At 50.7% G+C, this 18,833-nt stretch overlaps 4 protein-coding genes across 14 annotated transcripts in view; 2 read left to right on the forward strand and 2 right to left on the reverse strand.

The window, feature by feature from the left end:
* SPDYC (speedy/RINGO cell cycle regulator family member C) overlaps window positions 1-5,738 on the reverse strand; it is a 35,495-nt gene extending 29,757 nt beyond the window's left edge. For 6 of the 7 annotated variants that reach the window (XM_010957119.3, XM_074371773.1, XM_074371777.1 and 3 more), the window contains exon 1: window positions 4,121-4,366. The gene's annotated coding sequence lies outside the window, so the exon portion shown is untranslated. Of the gene's footprint in view, window positions 1-4,120; window positions 4,367-5,599 lie in introns of those variants that run through there. The other variant, XM_074371775.1, reaches the window with a different exon arrangement.
* Window positions 4,126-11,581, forward strand: SYVN1 (synoviolin 1). Of its 5 annotated transcripts, none has more exons than XM_074371769.1 (16): window positions 4,126-4,198; window positions 5,331-5,479; window positions 5,703-5,795; window positions 5,886-6,038; window positions 6,177-6,225; window positions 6,645-6,748; window positions 7,410-7,536; window positions 7,638-7,737; window positions 7,815-7,880; window positions 7,975-8,091; window positions 8,178-8,341; window positions 8,640-8,768; window positions 8,864-9,019; window positions 9,106-9,292; window positions 10,138-10,289; window positions 10,366-11,581. In XM_074371769.1, the coding sequence occupies exons 2-16, from the start codon at window positions 5,348-5,350 to the stop codon at window positions 10,470-10,472; spliced, it is 1,836 nt and encodes a 611-aa protein (XP_074227870.1). In that variant the 5' UTR covers window positions 4,126-4,198; window positions 5,331-5,347; the 3' UTR covers window positions 10,473-11,581. The 5 variants fall into 5 exon arrangements, with proteins under 5 accessions (XP_074227870.1, XP_074227867.1, XP_045374136.2 ...); XM_074371766.1 differs by lacking the exon at window positions 4,126-4,198 and adding an exon at window positions 4,331-4,354 and having other exon boundaries at window positions 8,867-9,019; XM_045518180.2 differs by lacking the exon at window positions 4,126-4,198 and adding an exon at window positions 4,332-4,354.
* On the reverse strand, window positions 11,484-15,262 carry MRPL49 (mitochondrial ribosomal protein L49). The gene is made up of 4 exons (XM_010957118.3): window positions 15,104-15,262; window positions 13,944-14,094; window positions 12,996-13,120; window positions 11,484-12,886 (listed from the first exon to the last, which is right to left on the reverse strand). Exons 1-4 carry the CDS (start codon window positions 15,179-15,181, stop codon window positions 12,740-12,742), a joined length of 501 nt encoding a protein of 166 aa, XP_010955420.1. The 5' UTR covers window positions 15,182-15,262; the 3' UTR covers window positions 11,484-12,739.
* Window positions 15,263-15,310: 48 nt separating this feature from the next.
* On the forward strand, window positions 15,311-16,856 carry FAU (FAU ubiquitin like and ribosomal protein S30 fusion). The gene is made up of 5 exons (XM_010957116.3): window positions 15,311-15,451; window positions 15,709-15,791; window positions 15,878-16,022; window positions 16,477-16,532; window positions 16,683-16,856. The coding sequence occupies exons 2-5, from the start codon at window positions 15,717-15,719 to the stop codon at window positions 16,806-16,808; spliced, it is 402 nt and encodes a 133-aa protein (XP_010955418.1). The 5' UTR covers window positions 15,311-15,451; window positions 15,709-15,716; the 3' UTR covers window positions 16,809-16,856.
* The last annotated feature ends 1,977 nt before the right edge of the window (window positions 16,857-18,833 follow it).

Raw genomic sequence — 18,833 nt, forward strand, 5'->3', positions numbered from 1 at the left:
GGCACTGGGAATTAAACCCTGGACCTCGTCCCTGCTAAGCACACACCCTGCCACTTGAGCTATACCTTTCCCCTGACCTCATTCTTACTACTTAAATATCTCAGACTACAAAAAGAGAAAAATATAGACACACATATGTACCCACCACCCAGCTCAGGAAAAGAAACATTATAAATACAGTTGAATCCCTCAGAGAGTATGACCTCCCCACTCCCACCCTAAATTTGGTGCACTTCTTTATACTTTGACTAGCAAGTGTATCTGTATCCATAAACAGCATATAGTAAATGGTATCATACACCATGCATTCTTCTGCAACTTGTTATTTTGATCAACACTGTATTTCAGAGATCTCTCCATTCGAATCTCTCTGTTCATTTCAGTACACTGAATGATTAAATCACAACTTATTTATGCATTCTCTTCTAAGGATTCCTGTTTGGAAGCTTTTTCTACTTATGAAGAGGGCCACAGTGAATACTCTCTGTGCATGTTCTTCTGTACACATGGGGGAGTTTTTCTCACAAGGTGAAATTTTCAGGTTGAAGCGTAGACACATTCAAAATTTACCAGATAATGCCAAATCACTCTCCTTTATGCTTTCTCCTAAGAGTTATTTTGCTTCACGTTCTTGATACATCAGAATGTTAAGACTTTTTACTTTCTGCCAACACTATGAATAAAAAATTATATCTCAGTGGGGGGAGGGTATAGCTCAGTGGTATAGCACGTGCTTAGCATGCACGAGGTCCTAGGTTCAACCCCCAGTACCTCCATTAACAACACAATTATATCTCATTCTTGTTTGAACATTCATTTCCCTAATTATTGGTGAGGATGAGCATCTTTTCAAGTTTTGTAGCCATTAAAGTTCCTATTTACCTGTGTATAACCTTTTACTATTTTTCTTTTGTGTCGTCTTTTCTTATTGAAATCCTTTTTATGTTCTGGATACTTAACCTTAGTCTTCTCCCAATCTGTCATACATTGTTTTGCTTTGTTTATGGAATCTTTTAAGTTTTTAAAAAATATACAATTTTATTGAGGCATATTTTACATATATCATTTCACTTCAAGTGTACGATTCAATGAGTTTTTAGTAAATTTACCCAGTTGTGCAACCATCATCATAAATCAGCTTTAGAACATTTCCATCAGCCCAGTATGATTCCTCGTGTCCACTGTTAATCCTGTTTATGAAACCTTTTAGTGCACAGAAATTTTATATTTTAACATAAATTTATCTATATTTTCCTTTATGGTTTGTGTTTGCTGTGTGCCTTTTAAAAGAAATTACTCCTTGCCTCATATCCTTTATATTTTTTCTTATTTTTAAAATGTTTTTTCTTATCTGAAAAGAAAAAAATTGAATGGAGATTGAACCCAGGACCTCATGCAAGCTAAGCACACACTCTACCACTGAGCTATAGCCTCCCACCCTCCTCTATATTTTCTTCTGAGAGTTTAAAATTTTTAATTTGTAACATTTAAGTGAAGCAGTTTTTCCTAGAATTGATTTTTATGTACAGTGTGAAGTAGGAATCTAGTTATTTTCAACATGGATAATCAACAGTCCCTGGAGGAGGGATGGAGTTAACCGCTGGGTCATCTTAAAAATATTTATTGGTCTATTCATGTTTTCTATTTAGTGTTGCGTCAGTTTTAACATGTATTTTGTTTTCTAGGAAATTCATTCCATCTAAGTTTTCAAATCTATTGCCATAAAATCACAACCACTACACCCTTAGTATCTCCCTTTTTCATTAATTATATTGTTTATTTTTGCCTTAACTTCATGTTTTTGATCAGTCTTGCTAGAAATTTGCCTGTTAGCTTATTTAAAGAACCAGCTTTGAACTTTGTTAATCTTCTCTATTTTACTGGCAACATAAAAGTATTAGGTGTTCTGATCCACAGACACACTATATCTCTCCATTTAGAATTTTAATTTCTCTTGGCAATGTTTTGTACTTTTCAGTTTACAGGTCTTGCATATTTCTAAATTAAATTTTGTCATTAAACATTTGGTATTTTTGATGCTATGTAAGTAGTATATTAAAATTTTTTATGTCAGATTTTAAATTAAGTTAGGTGACTGTTGCATTTGCCTAGGCATGAGATGATGATGATGGTCTGAACTAGGACCAGGAGATGAAGATGGACAAGAAAGAATGAATCCTAGAGACATTCAGGATGTAGACTAAATAGAACTTTATATCTTACCCAATGTACTGCAACAGCTTCCTAACTAAGCCCCCTGCTCCCATCCTTGCCCCCTGCCCCACTACATCCTATAACACAGGAGCTGGAGCCTCTACTCAGCACCCTCCAATGACTCCTCATGTCACTGAGTAAAAGTCAAAGTCCCTGTAATGGCCAAAACCATCTTTCCTACTACTCACTCTTTTGCTATTTCTATTCCAGCCACACTGACCTCCTCCAACAAACCAAGACCAGTTCACCCTTACCTAGCTCCAACTCTTTACCCAGACATCCACTTGTCTCATGCCCTCACCTCCTTCAGTTGTTTGGTCAAATGTCACTTTCTTGTTGATACTGCAAACTGCTTCGAGCACCCCACCACACTCTTGGTCCCCTTTGTTCTGTTCTACTTTTCCCCTACAGCACTTAGTACCTTCTAACATACTAGATAATGCACTTATGTTGTGTATACTGTTTATTGTCACCACAAAGGCAAAAAGACCTTTGCTTTGTTCACTGACATTCTAAATTACTAGAACAGGTGTCATGGGATACATATTTGTAGACAATTGAATAAATGACTTAATTACCAGTTTGGATGTGGGGGCAGATGGAGAGGGAGAAGGTGAGTGTGATGCCCAGGTTTCTGGACTAGGGTTGGAGCGGAGGACTAGGGACACTGAATTGTTTTAAAAAGCAGGAGAGATCCCAGCTGAAGACCTGACATGGGAGTCATCAACAACTGAGTGGGAGTATTGAAACCATAGGAGCAGAGAGCACCATTCAAGAAAAGCGTTCAGAAGGGAACAATGTGGACAACACATTTAAATAAAAGGAAGGGCAGAGGAAGGGGGCAGGTGCATGGCTAGGGGAAAAAGCAGAGGCATGTGAGATCACAGAAGATCAGGGAGGAGACTTTTAAGAAGAAGTTGAGTCAGGCAAGAAGTGAAAGCTGGCCACTGGATGTAGTCACTAGAAAGTCATAGATGGCCTTATAGGAGAGCCAACTTAGTGACAGATTACAAGCTAAACTGGTCCTGCCAGTTCAGGTCAACAGGTGGTGGTAAGGGTGGCTGAGGCTAACAGTACGGGAATTTAGAGTCAGACAGACCCAATGCCAATCCCAGGACTTGTTAAATCTCTGAACTTCAACCGCCCCACGTATAAAATTAGTATAGTATCGCCTAGCTCATACATTTCAATGACTGATGATTAAATGAGATGACGGAGGAAAACGAAAGGCACAAAGTGGGTGCATTAACTCCATCCTGTCAATGAACGGGTTGGCTGCAAGCGAGACACAGACTGAAGCAGCACAGCCCAAGCTCCGGCCCAAGACTTAATGATACAAAGACAGCAAAGCTGTAGGCTTGCGGAGGGGTGCGGACAAGTGGCGTTGAACTCAATTCCTTTGCATAAAACACTCTTATCCCAAGATTAGCCAGAATTAAAGGTCTGTCTTCTCAGTCCCAGGCACACCTCCCTTTCGCTGCGCAGCAAACGTTCCCCGGGGCTGACTCTAAGCATCCACCCACAGATTGAGCCTTCCCTACTCTCTGGCACGTGGGTTAGATCCTAGGCAACGCTACTTTCCGCCCCTAGCAACCGCTCACCTGTTATTCTCTTCCTATAGGCCAGCAAATTTCCTTTCTTTTTCTTATTGGTCCGCGTAACTCTATTTCTACCAATCAGTAGCAGCCACGGGGACCCAACTCACTCCCACACTATTTAGGGGTGATCAAGGAGACAAAATTTCCTTTTGTAAATCCAGTTCTCTTAGAAAGCATCTTATTTGTCGAACTGTTGTGAAACCCCTTGTAATGAATTTCTAACACATTTTATTTCTCTTATGTCTGTAAGTCCGTCCCTTGCATACTCCCCCCTCCAAATGGTACGGCCCGCACGAAGCCCCACCTACCAGCCACTTTGGGAGCGGGATGTCTCAGCTAGGTTGAGTCCACGCCGCGGCGAAGACGATACCATCTGTGACTAACAAGTAGGGGGACTGTAATCCTCTCGGGGTAGCTGTCGTCCGCTCAGACCTCTCGCATCTGTTGCTCTAGCCGTGGGCACGAACCCCAGATGGGTGGTGGAACTACCGCTCCCGGCACCACAGAGAGCGCGCTGTGCTGGCAAGGGAAGGGTGCACTTGGTAGGACCCACAGCCCCGCCTCCGCCGGAAGTGAGGTGTCTCACCCCCGAAGTTCCGGTTCGCAGGGGGTGGGGAGTGTTGTTAACCGGAGCCGCCTCCGCAATCGCGGGGATTGAGCGGGCTAGCGGCGCTGGGCTCCTGGTGAGTGGGCCGGGGTCGGGCCCGGATTGCGGTTGGAGTCAGGACTTGGACCTTTTCCCTTGAGGTCTCCAGGGTCGGCGTGCCCCCTTAGCCCCGCTGCCCGCTTTTGGCCTGTCAGCTGGCGATAGACAGGCGCCCGCGCGGCCGCTCTTCTACAGGCTGGGCCCCGCCTGCGACGCTCGCAGCTCCTGGCGCTTTTAAGTGCGTAGCCTCGGGGGCGACCCGGGTCCCTCTCCGACCCGCTCCTGCATCCTGGGTGGTCGGCCGTTTGTCCGGTGTCCCTAGTTGACACTGCCCCGGGGGTTGACGGGTGCCAGGGTTCCAGGTTGACGTTCCCCGCCCTCTCCCGCGGGGCGCGCGTCGGAGCTGCCCACCCTGGGAGAGCTGTCACCGGCGCTGTCGCCTGCCCGGCTGCGCCCCCCAGCGCCTTAGCTTCTCCCAGTCCAGGCAGCACGTTCCCGCTTCTGGAGATTTCTGCGTTTGCATCCCACTCCGTCACATCACTTTAGGGTCAGTGGGAGCAGTTCCCTCCTCCTCCCACACTGCTGCCTTTCCTCATTCTTCCCTAGAGGCGGCGGTTTGGCAGGCCGCGTGGAAAGAGCCCTAGATTTGAAACCAGACTGACCCAGGCTCCAAGCTTTGCGTCAGTGTGATCACTTAACCCCTTTGAGTCTCGGTCTTATTTGTAAAATGGGGAGCATATGCTATTCTTGATGCGGTGATGGTGAGGATGAAGTGAGGTTTGCTTTTCTTTCCGTTTATTAACACTGCGTTTCAGGCGCTGTGCTGTTTGCACAGTATGGGCATCACACAGTTCTTTCCTTTCCTCATGCAGGTCCCCAGGCCAGGGCAATGTTCCGCACCGCCGTGATGATGGCGGCCAGCCTGGCGCTGACCGGGGCTGTGGTGGCTCATGCCTACTACCTCAAGCACCAGTTCTACCCCACTGTGGTGTACTTGACCAAGTCTAGCCCCAGCATGGCAGTGAGTTCAGGGCTCAGGGAGGGAGGAACTCCCTGGGAGGGAAGGAGGAGTCTGCTTGAGACAGGGGTGGGGCTAGAGGTCAGGTAAGTAGGAGAAAAGTGAGGTAGCTGCCAGTCTTACCTGAGTAAATTGTGATGGGGATGTGGAGAGGTTCCTGAATGATGAGCCCCAGGCAGAGCAAAGCAGAAAGCGACCTCAGACCATAGCCTCTCCTTACTCCTAGGTCCTGTACATCCAGGCTTTCGTCCTTGTCTTCCTCTTGGGCAAGGTGATGGGCAAGGTGTTCTTTGGGCAGCTGAGGGCAGCAGAGATGGAGGTAAGATGTTCCTGGCCCCAAAGGTGAGGGGTAGGAAGCTGGGCAAGCAGAACGTCTGAGTTCCACATCGTTCCTTGCCCCCCATGCCAGCATCTTCTGGAACGTTCCTGGTATGCTGTCACTGAGACTTGTCTGGCCTTCACGGTCTTTCGGGACGACTTCAGCCCCCGCTTTGTTGCGCTCTTCACTCTCCTCCTCTTCCTCAAATGTTTTCACTGGCTGGCTGAGGATCGTGTGGACTTTGTGAGTTGGGTCAGGGTTCTCTGGAGCACATGGAGTGGCCGGAATGGCTAGTGGGCTGGCTTGTGGGGTGAAGGCTGGGTTGGGGATAAGGGGTGATCCCCAGCCTTCCTGATGGGCTCCCTCTCTGCTCTACCTCAGATGGAACGCAGCCCCAATATCTCTTGGCTCTTTCACTGCCGCATTGTCTGTGAGTGAGACCCATGGGAGTGGAAAGGAGGGAGCTGGAGGGAGAAGAGGCACCTTGAAGGACTGGAACCTGAAAAGTCACTAACCATGGACCTGTACCGTAGAGCACAGGCTGCCCCTCAGCCCGCAGCTGTACAGGAAAGATAATTTAGGAAGTTAATTTGCATCGTCTCTGCCCTGTTCCACGCCAGGGCTTCTCAACTGCCTGGCCCCTTAGCTCTTTGCCTCCTCACCTGGAGCTTGGGCCGCCCCTAGGCAGAACTGGAGTTCCCAGGGGGCCGGGTTCAATGGAGTGTGCCCACCTGACTAGATGGCTGGGGCCATGGTGGGCTTGAGGGTGGGAGCTGCCTTAGAGCAGGAAGTGGCTGTCAGGCCCTGGGCTGACCCCCACCAACCTCCCATTTGGGGGGGTCCCCACAGCCCTTATGTTCCTCCTGGGTATCCTGGACTTCCTCTTCGTCAGCCATGCCTATCACAGCATCCTGACCCGTGGGGCCTCTGTGCAGCTGGTGTTTGGCTTTGAGGTAAAATTGGCTTGGGAGGTTGGGAGGACAAGCCTGAGGTGGCACTGCATGTGCCTTGAATAACTCAGCAAACCTTTACCGAGTACCTGCTCTGTGGCCAGCCCCATGTGGGCCACCAAGGAGCAGCCATCAGTCAGCCCCAGCCCCTGCCCTCTACACACTCACTGCTAGGACAGTAGGCAGGCATAGAAAGAAGCGTGTGTGGAGGAGGGGCCCTGACCTCAGGGAAGGCTTCCTGGAAGTTGCTGCCAGAGGAGATGGCTATTGATGGACAGAAGGAATTAGCTTGATGGACAGCTGGGGAGGTGTGTCCCTGGCAGAGAAAGAACGTGTTCATTGGCAACAGCTCACGTTTGTTGAGTGCTTACTGTGTGCCAGGCCCTGGGCTGAGCACTTGACCTATATCTCTTTTAAAATCATCAAAGCAACACTGTTATAAAGGAACAGTTAATTCTGACAAGCAAACTGAGGTTCAGAGAGGTCAGTGTGTGGCTGAACGTCACACCAGCTAGTGAGTGAAAAACCTAGCAGTACCTGGGCTGTGTCCCAGCCTGTGCTTGTACCACTGCACTCTGCTGTGCACAGGCCTGGGGACAGCAGAGTGTGGCTGGAGCAAGCGGGCTGCGTTCTCATGTCCTCCCATCCCACCCCCTCCCTCCAGTACGCCATCCTGATGACTATGGTGCTCACCATTTTCATCAAGTACGTGCTGCACTCCGTGGACCTCCAGAGTGAGAATCCTTGGGACAATAAGGCCGTGTACATGCTCTACACGGAGCTCTTTACAGGTGAGAGGAGCCTGGGCCTCTCCTGACCTGGACCAGTGTCCCCAGCCCCAGGTCCTACCAGGTCCTATGACTTGCTGCTTTCTGCATCCCCTGCCCCACAGGCTTCATCAAGGTTCTGCTGTACATGGCTTTCATGACCATCATGATCAAGGTGCACACTTTCCCTCTCTTTGCCATCCGGCCTATGTACCTGGCCATGAGGTGAGCCTAGTCCTGCCCTGCCACACCTCTGACTCCTCCCCTACCTCTCCCTGCTTCTACTGAAACTGTCCTTTCAGGCAGTTCAAGAAAGCTGTGACAGACGCCATTATGTCTCGCCGAGCCATCCGCAACATGAACACACTGTAAGTGGGCCTGTCCTAGCTGCTCTCCCAGGCTCTGCCCCAGTGCCCTGCCTTCAGCTCTGGTCTCGACGTGTCCTCGGCCTGTCCTAACCAGGTATCCAGATGCCACCCCAGAGGAACTCCAGGCAATGGACAACGTCTGCATCATCTGCCGAGAAGAGATGGTGACTGGTGCCAAGAGACTGCCCTGCAACCACATTTTCCATACCAGGTGGGAGATGCCCTGAGGAGCCTGCATGTCAGAGGAGAGGCTCTGGAAGGCAGACCTGCTAAGCATTGCCTGGTCTTGGCCCCCAGCTGCCTGCGCTCCTGGTTCCAGCGGCAGCAGACCTGCCCCACCTGCCGTATGGACGTCCTCCGGGCATCGCTGCCAACCCAGTCACCACCGCCCCCTGAACCTGCAGATCAGGGGCCACCACAGGCTCCCCACCCCCCACCACTCCTGCCCCAGCCCCCCAACTGTGAGTGGCCCCCTCATTTGGCCATCCAGCACAACACTGTTGAGTACTTGCCCTGGGCTGGGTATGGGAAATACTGAGGTGAATCAGAGTCCCTGCCTTCTAGAAGCTCAATCTGCCGGGGGTGGGTGGGGGATGTCACAGGAAGAGACAGATGATTGCAGTCATGTGTGGTGAGTGCTGAGCTCAGAGAGGGCCTGCGGGAGGAGAGGCCCGAGCCCCATCAACTAGTCCCTTGCCTATGATTTGGATCTAACTCAGTTTGGACCTTTTCTCACCACCCCCTGTCCTCCCTCTGCAGTCCCCCAGGGCCTCCTGCCTCCCTTTCCTCCAGGCATGTTCCCGCTGTGGCCCCCCATGGGCCCCTTTCCTCCTGTTCCACCTCCCCCCAGCTCAGGAGAGGCAGTGGCCCCTCCGTCCACCAGCACAGGTGAGCCTTTTGGGTATTGTGCCGGCCCCAGGGGGTGGGAGGGATGGAAGCAGAGGCCTCTCAACACTTACTGACTTCCTGTTCTTGCTCTTCAGCAGCCCTTTCTCGGCCCAGTGGAGCAGCCACAACCACAGCTGCTTCTGCTGCCTCTACCCCGGCACCTGGCTCTGCCTCCACCCCTGAAGCCGGCCCCGCCCCAGGCTTCCCCTTCCCTCCTCCCTGGATGGGCATGCCCCTGCCTCCACCCTTTGGTAAGCTGGGCCACTCTCGAGGTTCTTTTGGGAGGTGGGGGGTGTCAGGCCCAGGCAACCCAGGCTGAGCCTCTCCCTCTCTCCAGCCTTCCCCCCAATGCCTGTGCCTCCTGCCGGCTTTGCTGGGCTGACCCCGGAGGAGCTGCGGGCTCTGGAAGGCCATGAGCGGCAGCACCTGGAGGCTCGCCTACAGAGCCTGCGCAACATCCACACGCTGCTGGATGCCGCTATGCTGCAGATCAACCAGTACCTCACCGTGCTTGCCTCCCTGGGGTACGTCTGCACAGGGGCCTAGGGTGGGCAATGGGGGTGTGGAGCTGCCAAGAGAAGGCCCCTGGCAGTGGTTCTTGGCCTTTTTCTCTTCTGCCACCCTATGACATCTGTTGATCCAGGCATCCTATCTGTAGGTACAGCCAAGGTGTCAGTGTTCCTGTGCTTTTTTATTCTCCCACTGCAGAAGGGCAATCTGCACCTAAGGAGGAGTGGTGTTTATTAGAGAGCTGACTTTGAATCTTTTTCCTTTATGTTTTTCTGAAGTCAAATGACTCGTAGTTCTCAGTACTTTATCTCGTGCACCCTCTGACACAGGATGACACTTTGGGAATCACTGCCCCGATCTAGTAAGATAGCAAGTAAAGTCACTTAGAGCCAGCCTGATCCGAGTTCAAGTCCTGGCCCCATCACTCACTTGCTTTGTGACCTTCACTACCTTATTTGAATAGAGTACTAATTCCTGTTCATAGGTGACGTGTGCAAAGTGCCTGGCACCCAGCAGTCACAGCACAGGCTTGGAGGGGAGCTTGAGTCTGAGACTTGTGTGCTTTGTGTTTTATTCAGTGGACTGTCTTAGCTGAGTTGATACCCTGTAAGGTGCCTGGCATCTCACAGTGGAGACTCTACAGTGTAATGGTGAACAAGGCCAACAGGCCCTGCCTGTAAGTGGTTTACAATCCATCTATAGATAACAAGTATTCATACATGTGTTTATTTGTCTGCTGGTCACTGGGGCTGCAGAGGCACAACAGTGCTGTACTCCATCCTGCAAGGCTCACCAAGGGCAGAGTCTGTCCAGTCATGCCAGGATGCCAAGGCCCTCCTCTTGTCCCTTCTCTTCCTAGGCCCCCCAGGCCTGCCACCTCAGCCAACCCCACTGAGGAGACTGCCCCTACAGCTGCCACTGCTGCCTCGTCCACCAGCATCCCCAACTCTGAGGCCACCACCCCGTCCCCAGGAGCCTCCCCACCAGCCCCTGAACCTGAAAAGCCTCCAGGTAGTTGCGGTCACCCTGCAGTGGGGTATGGCAGGGGACTTTTCCAGGTTCCACTTCTGGACCTTTCTGTTCTCAGCTCCTGAGTCAGTGGGCACTGAGGAGCTGCCTGAGGACGGGGAGCCTGATGCAGCAGAGCTCCGTCGCCGTCGCCTACAAAAGCTGGAGTCCCCTGTTGCCCACTGACACTGCCCCAGTCCTGGCTCCTGCCCTCACTCTCTTGAGCAGCCCTTGCTGGAACACGTCCTGCCACCAAGTGCCAGCTCCCTAAGTCTGCACCAGGGAGTAGTAACCCCCAGCTCTGAGACAGAGGAGGTGGCACCCCCTAGACCAAGTGGAAAGAGGCCTGAGGCCCCAGCTGACTCCAGCCCTTACAGTCCTGGGCAGCCATGGGGATCTTGGGTCAGTTCCAGCCGCCTTCTCCAACCCTTCAGCCCTATGTTCTGCTGGGGCCATGAAGGCAGAAAGGGGCAGCCTCTGAGAAGCTTTCTGACCCCCTACTTTTTGGGAGAATGGGTGCCCCTCTGAGCCCTGCTTGTGTGTGGAGTCACGCTGCAGTGCCGAACAGTATTAGCTCCTGTTCCCAACTGTGGACTCAAGGGGCTGGAGGTAGGCTAGGAATTTGCTTCCTGGCCCACCCACCAAAACCAATGTCTTTCTCTTACCTTATAGTCCCCAGTTGCCCTTTGTGGTGGTGGCTGTGCCCCTTGTGCCCTGTGGCATTTCCATGTCTTACTGGTAACCACACAACTCAGGGAAAGGAGTGCCCGGGGGCGGAGGAGCAGGTGGGCAGCACCAAGGGGCCCTGCTCTGCCCCTCCACCCCAGGCCCTTCTCTCCCTGCAGTTTGTCGGAGGTGAGATTGTCCCTGGTCTTGCCCAGCAGCCACTGTGCAGCCGCACTCCAGGCTGAGGGCTCGTGTGTCTGCTGCTGAACCATTGCAAGCCCTGGCACCTACAGAAGGCCACTTCTTAACTTACAGAACTTTTCTTGAGTTTAGAAGAATTCCTTGCTATTGTCTTTTGGCTTAAATTTTGAATTTGAATGCTTGACCCCAGAAACAGGGAGCAGCAGTGCCGAACTCCTGGCCTTTCCAGTTTAGAAAAGGCTCTGGGCCAGGTAGGGACCACAGGAGCTGAGGCCTTGCCTGCCCGTCTTTTCTCCCTTGGTTTTGTGTTACAGGAGTTGCTGGAGACAGTTTTGAGACGATTATTTAATTTGTAAATATTGTACAAATTTTAATAGCTTAAATTGTATATACAGCCAAATAAAAACTTGCATTAATGACCGGTGAAACTGGTGTGGTAGAATCAGTGTGCCAGCTCCTTTTCCTGACTCAGGCTGTAAACTTGAGAGTGGCCTGGAATCTCCAGGAGTGAGGGTTTATTTATACAAGCCAGCACTGTCCTTGGGGACACTTGAATATTATGGTATTAGGAAGATACACCCATTTTACATATTAAGAAACTGAACCCCAGAAAGATTAAGTACCCTGCTTAGGGGAGTCAGGCTCTGAACCCCCTTCTAGCCAGTTTGATGCTAAGGTAGGATGGGAACTCAGGCCTTTGGCCCTTGAGACTCCAAGGATGGGGCAAGTATGACGGTTCCTAGGCTGGGGTGGAATGGGATGGCACAGACAAAAGGACATTTCTTCCTGCCTGCAACCACCCTGTCCAGCCTTGATACTAGGTCAGCAAGCTGGGAAGGATGGCCCTGTGCTGGGCTGCTAGCTCTCAAGCACCCTCTTGTGGGCAGGCCAGCTAAAGCTAATCACTTAGCTTCCTGGAGCTGGAAACCCAGTCAGGCCCCACTCCAGTCTGGAATGGAATAGAGATGACTGGCCTTTCAACCTCTCCATGGGTAGAAGCAACAAGCCCAGGGGCTGCCATGCCCAGCACTGCACTTGGAACTGAAGACATGCAGGACCCACGTCTGAGTCATCTTGTGTTTGCTGTAGCCTCTACCAAGCAAGGTCTGACCTAGAGCAAGGGTTCAGGGATTTTTGCAGCAGTGAGGGTCTGAGGGCCAATGAAGGAATGTGCCCAACAGGTCTGCCCTCTGCTACCCTCCCATAAACTGGGTTCGGCTATTGCTTCCACCAGAGGAGCAGTCAACAGCCTCTAAAATTGAAATGCTGAGTCTAAGGAGCTCCAATGAAAGGAAGGCAGGACTACACCAAAGTGTGCATGTGGTGGTGGTGGTGGTGCAGCAATTAATGCCCCCCACTAGCTTGGCTGTGCCTGGTGGGTCCCCTGGGTTAGACAGCCCTCTCCCAGTGCTGGCATCTATGCAGTCACATTTCCTCCTTTATGCAAGCAAGGCCGGCTCCAAAGCCCTCAGCCCCGGTCTCTGCACCCCCTGTCCTAGTTGCTCCAACACCCACCTCCCTCCTCTTGAGATCCCCAGGACTCCAGTCTGAGGGGAATGCTGTCTTGCAAGATGTTCAGCTGGGCTTCAGAAGCCCTTTTCCAGGAGCCAGGCTTTGAGCTGCTGATCAAAGTAGCCCTTGACCCGAAGGGTACCTGTCACCTCATTGACCTGGGTGACAGGTGTCTTCCCCAGAAGTGGGCTCAGGAAATCTTCCACATCCTTCTGCAGGGCCTAAGGAAAGATGACAATCAGGCCTGGTCAGACCTTCCCCTCTAGAGGGCTCCCACCCTTTCAGCCCTGATAGGGTCAGAACTGGACCCTGAACTACCCACCCTCTTACCCAAATGTCCCCCTCCACCTTCCGGATTACAGTCATCTGACGGTTGCCATGCGTGATGTCCTTGTAGACAGGGATGTTATGCATCCGAGAGCGCCGCACAAAGTAGGGCAAGTTGGGTGGGAGGTCTGTGACAAGGAGTGAAGGTGTTAAGTCCCATGTTCCTTAGATTTGTCTCACTCACCTCAGTCCAGGTGTGTAGAGGTCAGTCCACCCAAATGGCAAAGCCACCCCAGACTTCAGATTAGGAGACCTGCTCTTCCCCTAAATTTAGAGCCAGGACCAGCTTGTTTACCCTGGTACCCCAAGACCCAGCATAGGGCTTGGCACCAGAAGGTGCTCAGTGCTCAAGAAGAAATGAAGTCAGGGCTTTGCCTCCCTGGATCTTTGTATCCACCTCTGGGGCCAATCCTTGCTCCTCTCCACTGGGTCAGGGAAGCTAAAATCAATCTCTAGCGCAAAGGGATGGGGATTTGTAAGCACTGAATACCTACCATGGGCTGGGCTCTACACAATGTGCTGTATGTGCTGAGCAGAGTATCTCCATTTTACTGGAACTGAGTTTGGGAGAAGCTAAGTGACTAATTCAATCTTACTGGCAAATGGATAGCAAAGTCAAATTTGGACCCAGAACTACCAAACTCCCAAGCAGTGTTATCAATTATGGCTCCGGGGGCAGGGATGAGGCAGTTCCAAGTGCTTGGGTCTTTTCTCTATGCTTCACTTTTCCCACATGGGAAGACCTCATCCCAATAGTGTAGATGGATGGGTCCTAGTAAAACAGGGCTCCATTCCTGGACCTTTCCTTGAACATAAGACATATGCTAGTTCTGAGAAATCTCAACACAAGTCCTGAACCCACTGAGGAGTTGAGAGTCTCAAAAAGGGCAGACTACTAGGGAGGGGGATGTTTCCCTGCAGCCTTCAAGCCATTTCCATCACCCAGCTCACCTCTGGGTGGCTGCCAGCCACTAGGAGTGGGATAATGTTCATGCTTTGGGGGCTGTGGGATGCTGGTGGGGGGTAACAGGCGCTCCACAAAATGGTATTCATCCACAGACTCCACAAAGCTGCGATAATCAGGAGGTTCCTGGGTCTGGCTCTAAGGCAAGAAACAGAAACAAAAAACGCCCCCATCTCTTCATCAGCCCACCCACCTTAGAACAGGCAGAATTTTAAGTAGAAAAAGGAAACATTACAGGGAAAGAGAACGGCATAAGTAAAAGGCCGGAGGCAGGCACCAGACTTCACTTTGCCAGAGTGCCAAGTACAGGTGGGAATGAAAAAGAAGTTCAGAATTCAGAAGGGCCTGCCTGTCTTAGGATTTCTGTGGGACTCAAATGAGAAGTATGAGTATACATCTGAAAATCTGAGTAACTCTAAGTCTGACCAATATGGCATTTTTCAGTATTTTAAAGTTTCTACTGAAATATGCTAGTTCTGGATTAGGCACTTTCAGCAATAGTGATAATTTCCCACTCACAGTCATCAGATGTGACCTTCCCTTACCTGGAACGTTTCAGCCTCATATAGACACCACCAGGAACTGTAGTGAGTGCTTACAGGTATTGCTTTATTTAATTCTAACAATTCGACAAGTTAGGTATTTTATCACCCCCCCTCCTTTTTACATCCAAGAAAGATTAATTAATAAGCAATCTACCTAAGGTCACATTCCGCAGTCTGACCTCCCATTCTTCTCCCAACTAACACCCTAGACTCCTGATAGGTCTCAGAGTTAGAACAAGAATGAGAAGAAAGATAAAGTGGCCTGTCTATCATGAACGCTAGGTTCCCAGAAGTGTCGCCAATGATCTGGGGCCCCCCGCCCCCCCGCAACCATCTGAAAAGATCACCCCTTCAAAAACCTAGGCAGCGAGATTCGATGTGCACCCCTCCCATTTCTGTCCAACCTGGGTTGTCCTCCAATCATATTCCAAGCCTCACAGTCCCAGGCCCGCTCCAGGCCCTCCCACTTTCCCTCTCAAATCTTGAATCTGAGCTCCAGAAAAGCGCCCCCTAAGTAAGGGACGCGGCTTTTACGGTAACAAGAAATAACACTGAGGTCACACCCAGCCCTCTGCCCTCAGCTCCAGGCTCAGCGCTCTCACCAGCCGCCGTAGCCCGCTGTCCGGCAGGACGCCGGTTCTCGAGCCCCGTAGCACAGCCCGGAATATGGTAGCTGCCATCTTGAACTGCTCCCGCACACTAGCTTTCTGCGAGCGCAACCCGCCTGGCCCCACCCCTTCCTGTTCGCACTGCCCGGGACCGAGAGAGCGCCTGCGTAAAGCATAAAGAGGCGGGGCCAGGGCGGCCGTAGGCGGCACAAAATTCCGAGGCCTAGGAGGTCGCTCAGTAGTGACGTAGCACGCCGCAGACGGAGAGGACGTTTGCGTTCTCGCTCCTTCCTCTTTCTCGACTCCATCTTTGCGGTAGCGGCAGTGGTGGCCACGGTTCAGGTAAGATATGGGCCATGGCCGGAGCCGGAGGGCTTAATAGCAGGCTGAGCTCGAGGTTGGAGGGCGTGTGAAGAATAGAGGAAGAGAGGCTGTTCTGTGGGCCGGGCCGGTCCCCATCGGACTTCTCTGGCCGGCTCGGCCTTACCCACGTGAGACTCCGAGGCCACCTACGGTTGTCCCCGGCCCGCCACCCATTCCTGATCCCCTTTCTCCCAGAGTATTTCTTTTACAAGCCTGGTTGGTTGGTTTCTTTTCAGTCGCCAAAATGCAGCTCTTTGTCCGCGCCCAGGAGCTACACACTCTCGAGGTGACCGGCCAGGAGACGGTCGCCCAGATCAAGGTAAGGCTCTGTGATGCTCCCTAGGGTCTGTTTTTTTCAACCTCTTTCTCCATGGGAACGCTGATGAACCTTGTTTTTCCTTGAAGGCTCATGTAGCCTCGTTGGAGGGCATCGCTCCAGAAGATCAAGTCGTGCTTCTGGCAGGCACCCCCCTAGAGGATGAGGCTACTCTGGGCCAGTGTGGGGTGGAGGCTCTGAGCACTCTGGAAGTAGCCGGCCGCATGCTTGGAGGTGAGTTGGGGAGGACTTTCCTTTGAACTGCTTATAAACTTATTAGTGTAGGGTGTGGAGTTAAGTGCCCTTACTCAGGGTGTTCTTCCTGTTTATCTTACTCAGAAGAACTCTTGAGAGGTCCATGGGAAACCGAGCCAGAGTGCTGTTCTATTTCAGTTACTTACTAGATAGACCCTTTCCTGTGTCCCAGTTTCCTCACTAAAGTCAGGAGGTCAGACCATATCGCCAGTGCACTCTTTAGTTCTTGTTTCAAGTCAGAAGCTGGAAAATTCTGAAGTAGAACCCCAGAATGTGCCAGACTAGACATTCTTTGTCAGAGGTCAAATCTCTGCAACTTTGTTTTTATTCCCTGTTGGGCCCATCTTGCCTTTAAAGTTTGAGTTGAGGGGGAAAGGATTCTGCTAGGTAGGGCCATCTTGTTCTAATGGCTTGCTGTCCTTTTCCACCGCAGGTAAAGTCCATGGTTCCTTGGCCCGTGCTGGGAAAGTAAGAGGTCAGACTCCCAAGGTAAATGAGAGCATTAGTGGTGGTGTTTGGATTTTTTTTCCTGGCACAGCTAAGCCAAAACCCTTGGCTCTTGCCCTGTTTGCTTTCTCCCTCCCTGGCGATAAGGCATGAAAGAGGCAATCTGGGTCTGATGTCCTTCCCTTTTCCCAGGTGGCCAAACAAGAGAAAAAGAAGAAGAAGACAGGCCGGGCCAAGAGACGTATGCAGTACAACCGGCGCTTTGTCAATGTTGTGCCCACCTTTGGCAAGAAGAAGGGCCCCAATGCCAACTCTTAAGTCCATTGTAATCCTGGCTTTCTCTAATAAAGCCACTTAGCCCAATCATCTCATTGTTTCATCTTCATTTACAGGACCTCAGGAGTGATAGGGCTTCTAGGGCTGGTGGTATGAACAGTGAGGCCTCAGTTTGGTTTCTTGGCAGTGTCCAGAGTCAGCGGCTCCTGGCAGGGGTGTGGGGGCAGGAGGTGGAAAGGTGGTAACCTACACCAAAGATCTTCTTGTGCAAATTGGTAACCACAGATGCCAGCTCTTCCGATGTAGAGTTGGGGAAAATTCCAATTCCAAATAACTTGGTAATTATCCTCCAAATATTTCTTCTTTTTATTCTTATTCTTTTAAACAGAGAAAATAGTAGGAGTCATTGTAGTGGGAAAGGTTTTATGGAGGCAGCACTAAAGGGGAGGAGACTGTAGATAGAAGATCTATCAGGGAAAGCCAGTTTGGCCATTTCCCTTAGCTTGGGACCAGCTATGGCATTAGTGGAGTCCAGACTAGGAATCTGGTCTGCCACAGCTTTAGAAGGTATTGACCGATTACATTGGTACTGCAGTGATCTTGTTCTGATTGCCTGACTGGCCTTGCTAACCTAATCACAGGGAGGTTGGTCAGTTGCTTGTTTCAGTGTTCCCAGAAGTGGAGTTCTCTGTAGCTGATTGAAGTTCCCTCCTAGCAACACATGCATACCCATTCATTTTGCTAAAGTTTTTGAAACTGCTGGTTCTTGGAATAGAGCATAGTATGGGGTAAAGACCTTGGGCTCTAGACTTGAACAGACTTGAGTTTGGATCCTTGCTCCCATTTATTTACTGGCTGTCTGACCTTGAGCTAACTAATCTGCTATCATCTCTTGAGAGTTGCTGTGAGGATTAAAGGATATAAAGTGCTTAGATCAGCACCTGCCATATAGAAAGTGCACAAATATATTGGCTATTTTTGTCTTCTGTAGTGATCTTTCCTGAAAGATACTCGCCCCTATCCCTTTTATGAGTTTAGATTCTTGTGGGGAAAGCAAGTTAACTAAATATTTACAAGTGCTATAGCCTTGAAGTAAGCAGGGTGCTGCAATGAAAGGGGGTGGGGATGGAGAGTGATACTCAGAGTATCCTAGGGAAGGTCTCTGAAGACGGGATGAAACAGGAGCCCATCAAGTGGTGAGATGGTGAAAGAGTTCCAGCCAAGAGGACTGTATGCAAAGGTATGTGGCAGATCCTACAGGGTCTTGTCAGACATGGAGGGAAGTTGGAGTCCAAGTGCAATGTAGGGTCACCAAGTTCCAGGAAGGGTTTTAAGCAGGACCTGATGTGATCTAACGTATGACCTAATATTTTCTCTGGCTGACTCCTGGAGGGGTGGCAAGAAAACTAGGAAACCAGTTAAGGTGAGGAACAAATAGTTCAGACCATTACTGATGGAGGGGATGCGAAAATGAGCAGATTCATCAAATCCATCCACGTCTTGGTAGGGAATATGTGATCCACATTGAGATAAAGACAAGGTATTTTGAAGGCAGAACTGACCAGAGAGGTGGGACTGGATATGAATGAGGTAAGGAACCAACGAGCCATATCTTACAAGCCATGGATCAAGGCTTCACAGCGTTTGGCACAGTTTGTGGGTGGATCATCACCTCCACTCTACCAGACTGGAAGCTCTGTTAGGACAGATTCCCCATCTCTGCTTTTCAGTGTATTTTCGGTGCCTAGTGTAGCATTTGAACTTTAAAGTTGGGTGGGGTAATCAAGCAGGAACTCGGATTTGTGAATTTTGCTTTCTTCTGAAAAGGGGAAATGCCAACACACACCCAATGTAGGTTAGGTACCCCACTCGGCCTTCCTTCCACTCTTCCCTTTGTGTCCCCTGGTCAAATTGCTGCCACTCCAGCGCAGGGATGCCTTCTCTCATTTGGGCTTGGCTCAGTTAGTGGCCCAGAGTAGGTGCTTTACAATGATTGATTTCCGCCACAATACTTTATAGTGCGAAAAAGGCAGCCACTAGAGGGCGAGCTGGACGGACGGCAACTCA

Source organism: Camelus bactrianus, chromosome 10 (genome assembly GCF_048773025.1).
Source record: "Camelus bactrianus isolate YW-2024 breed Bactrian camel chromosome 10, ASM4877302v1, whole genome shotgun sequence".
NCBI classification, from domain to species: Eukaryota; Metazoa; Chordata; class Mammalia; order Artiodactyla; family Camelidae; genus Camelus; species Camelus bactrianus.